This window comes from Daktulosphaira vitifoliae, unplaced genomic scaffold, assembly GCF_025091365.1.
Source record: "Daktulosphaira vitifoliae isolate Bord-2020 unplaced genomic scaffold, ASM2509136v1 Scaffold_1110, whole genome shotgun sequence".
NCBI lineage: Eukaryota > Metazoa > Arthropoda > Insecta > Hemiptera > Phylloxeridae > Daktulosphaira > Daktulosphaira vitifoliae.
In genome coordinates, this window is record NW_026100670.1 from 1 (window position 1) to 2,723 (window position 2,723).

At 40.9% G+C, this 2,723-nt stretch overlaps 1 protein-coding gene across 1 annotated transcript; it reads left to right on the forward strand.

Moving 5' to 3' along the window:
- Positions 1–9: 9 nt before the first annotated feature.
- On the forward strand, positions 10–2,707 carry LOC126909744 (uncharacterized; the record flags this gene model as incomplete). The annotated part of the gene is made up of 1 exon (XM_050692174.1): positions 10–2,707. A coding segment is annotated over exon 1 (2,698 nt), but the record flags the coding sequence as incomplete, so codon positions are not given.
- Positions 2,708–2,723: the final 16 nt, after the last annotated feature.

Here is a 2,723-nt window from a genome sequence, read left to right on the forward strand (position 1 = left end):
AGGGAAGACATGCCTGTAGCTTTATCTACAGTGTCATCAATAATTAACACACATGAAGTATTATTAGGAACGGCTTTAGGTAACATACGTGATCAGTATGGTATAGCACATCAAGTTCGCATCCTTATTGATTCAGTGTCACAAATAAGCGCTATGACAGCAGCATGTGCCAAGCGGTTAGGTCTGCATGTGGCTAAGTGGACAGCTCCTGTTAATGGATTGGCTGGAGTATCGGTTCCACAAGTACAAGGTATTTTGAAGTGTGATGTCACTCCTAGGCACTCAGATGATCCATCTATTCCAGTGCAAGCCTTGATTTTACCATCTATTACCTGTGATATTCCTAGATGTCCCATACCTGTTGACATAAAGAAACGTGTTGAACATCTTGCCTTAGCTGATCCAACTTTTGATGTTAGTTCCAGTATAGATGTTTTATTAGGTGCTGATGTGTATCCGCTTGTCTTGGATGGTAAGCAAGTATCTTTGGGCAGTTTTTTACCTGCAGCTTTTAGTTCCATTTTTGGATGGGTGATAATTGGATCTGTTGGTGTAGCAAGTAATTTGAATGCACCGCAAGTTTGTGTGGCTTCTTTGTCAGTGTCATTGGAAGAATTGGTCTCTCGATTTTGGGAGGTTGAAGAACCTGAAACCTGTGGTCCTCCTGTGACTGAAGACGATAACTGTGAGGCCATTATTCAGAAAAATATGAACATTGACGATTGTGGGCGTTATTGTGTTCCTTTGCCTTTTCGTCATTCTAATTCCAAGTCTCTGTTGAAAGGTTCTCGCAAAATGGCATTGAAACGTTTTGAAAATTTAGAGAAACGTTTGTGTTCAAATGAAACGTTAGCTGAAGCTTATCGGTCCTTTATGCGTGAGTATGAATCGCTTGGTCACATGCATGAGACTTCTAAAGTTGGTGACTACTATATACCACATCACGCGGTTGTCAAACCCGGACTGGACGGTCAGGATATAAGGCTAAGAGTTGTTTTTGATGCGTCAGCACGTGCACCAAGTGGATATTCACTTAATGATTGCTTATTTCCAGGTCCTAAGTTACAATCTGATATTGTCAATGTGTTGGCTCTATTCCGAACCTATAAGTATGTGTTTTCATCCGATATCTGTAAAATGTATCGTCAGATTAATGTGTTGCCTGAGCATCAAAGTTTCCAACATATCCTGTGGCGTGATTCACCAGAATGTGATCTTAAAGAATTTGAATTATCAACAGTAACTTATGGTGTGACAAGTGCCCCTTATTTGGCCATTCGTGTGCTCCACGAAGTTGCCAATAAGGCTATTGAATTTCCTGCTGTTCAGCTTGCTCTCCGTGCTCATACATATGTTGATGACATATGCTCTGGAGCGGATAGTTTAGAAGAGGTACTCAACCTGCAGCGAGATCTCACCGCGGTTTTGGGTCAAGTTGGGTTTGAGTTGAAGAAATGGGCGACTAATTGTTCAGTTTTAAGTAACCAGATTCCTAAAGAAGATAGAACTCTCGGAGCCACCGAGTTTGCAGAAGAGGTTCCTGGACTGTTGAATATCCTTGGAATGGTATGGAATCCGGTAAAAGATGAATTTTCTTATATTACCAAACTGTCTGAAAATATCATGACAAAACGTGGAGTGCTTTCGTCAGTCGCTCGACTATTTGACCCGTTGGGTTTTCTCGCCCCCAGTATTTTGTTGGCGAAATCAATTATGCAGCTGTTGTGGAAGGAGAAATGTGGCTGGGACGATGCTTTACCAGCGGAGATTCAACGTCAATGGTTATCCTTTGTCAGTCAATTACCGTCTTTTTCAGATGTCAAAATTCCTCGTTCAATTATTGCACCACCTAATGCCCGTGTCCAACTACTTGGTTTTAGTGATGCGTCATTGAAAGGTTATGCGGCTCTTGCCTACCTACGTGTGGTGGACGATGATAGTATTGTGCATGTATATTTTCTTGGAGGTAAGACGAAATTAGCTCCTATAAAGTCTATGTCAGTCCCACGGCTTGAGTTATGTGCAGCTGCATTATTGGCTCGTTGGCTGGCTAGATGGAAGACAATTTTGAGTGATCGGTTTGTAATCAAGGAAATATTTGCTTGGACTGATTCTACTATAGTTCTCTCTTGGTTAACAACGCCTCAAGTTAAATTTAAAATTTTTGTCACAAACCGAATTGGACAAGTCCGGTCCTTAGTACCTGAATGTATTTGGTTATATGTGCCGACTCAGATGAACCCAGCAGATTGTGCATCCCGTGGAATGTTGCCCTCTGAGTTAGTATTTTGTTCTTTGTATTGGCAGGGTCCCGAGTTTTTAAGATGTCCGTCAGCTCAATGGGAATGTACTTTTCCTTGTATTAATGTTGCAGAATTACCAGAAGTAGTTCAGAGTACCACTGTGGTGTTAGTTGCACAATCAGAAGAGGAGTGGTTAGTTCAGTGGTCATCTTATACTCAATCTATTCGTAGGATGGCTTGGATTTTGCGATTTTACAAACGTTTCAATGGTCATCATTATTCATCGGCGATCTTGAGTCAAAAGGAATTAGAAGAGGCACTCATGGCATTGGTTAAAGTTTCTCAAAGATACTATTTTGCTCAGTTAATCCAAGAATTGCACAATCAATTGTCAATCATAAACCGTTATTTATCTAAATTAGCACCTTTTTTAGACGAGTCTGGAGTTATACGAGTTGGAGGTCGTATAAGACATGCTAA